The following is a 2,377-nucleotide window of genomic DNA, read 5'->3' on the forward strand; positions in this document are numbered from 1 at the left end:
TGAAGTCTCTTTTATATAGACCTTAGTGGTCCCCTAATACTGTATCTGAAGTCTCTTTTATATAGACCTTAGTGGTCCCCTAATACTGTATCTGAAGTCTCTTTTATATAGACCTTAGTGGTCCCCTAATACTGTATCTGAAGTCTCTTTTATATAGACCTTAGTGGTCCCCTAATACTGTATCTGAAGTCTCTTTTTTATAGACCTTAGTGGTCCCCTAATACTGTATCTGAAGTCTCTTTTATATAGACCTTAGTGGTCCCTTAATACTGTATCTGAAGTCTCTTTTATATAGACCTTAGTGGTCCCCTAATACTGTATCTGAAGTCTCTTTTATATAGACCTTAGTGGTCCCCTAATTCAGCCTTGGTGCAGAATTACAGCCACTAGAGCCAGTCCCATAATGAGCTTTCCTTAGGATGTGCCATTTCTGTGTCTGTACGTATTGAGGAGGAGAGAGGGGGGGGGCAAGGTGGAGGGTGGGGGTGTGGTCTTGACCAACTGCCACTTTGCTCGTTTGAAAGCCATGATCTCTCTCTCTCTCTCATGGGTGGGCCAAATTCTCTGGGCGGGCAAAGCAGAGAAAGGGGAGGTAACCTTGCTCCTTATGACCTCATAAGGAGAGGATTCCAGATCGGCCCATCTGAGCTTTCATTTTCTCAGAGGCAGAGCAGGATACCCAGGGCTCGGTTTACACATATCGCCATTTCTAGCCACTGGGGGACAGTAGGAAGGCTGGGGGAACTCCTATTAATGTTAAAAAACCTCATAAAGTGACATTTTCATGCCATGGGACCTTTTAAACGATGCAGTCAAATCATTGTGTATGTATTGTTCGATTTCCTTGTGATTTGCTTCTTTGTCTTTCTCTCATCATCAGACTCAGGGATTAGGAACAGCGCTAAAGATTTTGTTTTCAGAGCGCCAGATTGAAGCTCTGCCTACGTCCAGCAGCAAGCGACCCAGTTTTCAGCTCAGCCGACAGGAGATCTCCTCCCTGCTCAACGCCTTTGGAAGGTGATACATTTCACACGATATCCTCCGACAAAACAGCCGGTAACGGCAGTGAGCATATATACCGGAGCCTCTAATTACATTTCTGTTACTGTACTCTTTGTATATAACATGTTTTCGTACACCCCAGGAGATACTGTAACTCTTTTCTGCCTGAATCGTCCCGCAGGATTTCCACAAGCATCCGAGAGCTGAAGAACTTCAGATCGCTGCTCGCAGAGGAGCGGTGATGATGGAGAGACCGAATCTGTCCTGCCTCACTTCTGATAAAATGTCTTTTAAACTTCCATCAGGGTTTAACATGAAGATCAGCTTTCAAGGTGAAGCAGTGGTGGAGGAACAATGAAAATACTCCATTCCAAGTAAAAGTTCTGCATTCAAAATCTTACTCAAGTAAAAATCAGCATCAGGTTTGGTATAGGAGAAGGCTTCTTGTAAACTTTTGTATACTTTATGAGAGTAACGTTAACGTTACCGATAGGTTTTTAAAACTTTTTGATAATAGCATATTTTAGCACATTTTCCTCATATCGTGCAGCCAACTGTCAGTAACGTTATTTGTCAGTTTTTTTTCGGTGTTTAAAGCACAGTTTGGTTCATGGAGCACAGCTCATACTCCTATTCAAGATCCTACTCAAGTAAAAGTCCAAAGGAATCAGCATCAAAATACTTAAAGCACCAAAAGTAAAAATATTCATTATGAAGAATGGCGCATTTCAGAATATATTATATTACTGGATTATGATTATTGATGCGTTAATGTGTTCATCGCTTTAATGTTGCAGCTGGTAAAGGTGGAGCTCATTGTTATTACTTTATCCCTTGTGTTGTCTTTCTGGGTCAAAATTGAAAATGAACACTGTTTTTTGACATCTTTGCTGTTTTTTATCGTTTATTTTGCTGTTTTTAAAAAAATATTTTTGTAACATTGTTCGACATTTTAAGTGTTTTTTTACCTACTACCACCAGTACTAACTTGGAATTTCTGGTCACTAAACCTGATATAGCCTATGAAATTATATCTAACTTTTGAGTTAAAAAAGCAGAAAGTATGAATTATTTTAAATAATATTTAAGATCAGAGGATGTTGATGGATAATCGCAGACTGTCAAAGTTTATTCAGAATAATGCTATAAAATTAAATAAAACACCCAAGAGTCACTGATAGTAGTGAACTGATCCTTAATCAGTCCTTCCGGAAAAACGCGATTATGCGATTGCATAATTCAATTGATTTTGTTATGTCACTGAAAAACCAATAAACAAATGTTTAAAAAAAATAATAATAATAATATGTGGGGCTTGCATGATTTCATAATCCCTGCATTTTTGTTGCAAATATATCTTAGCAGAAAGTTGAAA

At 38.8% G+C, this 2,377-nt stretch overlaps 1 protein-coding gene across 1 annotated transcript in view; it reads left to right on the forward strand.

Annotated features, from left to right (window-relative positions):
* ero1a (endoplasmic reticulum oxidoreductase 1 alpha) overlaps positions 1-2,113 on the forward strand; it is a 13,438-nt gene extending 11,325 nt beyond the window's left edge. Inside the window, exons 14-15 of the mRNA XM_028579548.1 lie at positions 881-1,017; positions 1,184-2,113. Coding sequence (XP_028435349.1) covers positions 881-1,017; positions 1,184-1,244 — 198 coding nt within the window. The 3' untranslated portion in view covers positions 1,245-2,113. The remainder of the gene's footprint in view (positions 1-880; positions 1,018-1,183) is intronic.
* The last annotated feature ends 264 nt before the right edge of the window (positions 2,114-2,377 follow it).

Source organism: Perca flavescens, chromosome 1 (genome assembly GCF_004354835.1).
Source record: "Perca flavescens isolate YP-PL-M2 chromosome 1, PFLA_1.0, whole genome shotgun sequence".
NCBI lineage: Eukaryota > Metazoa > Chordata > Actinopteri > Perciformes > Percidae > Perca > Perca flavescens.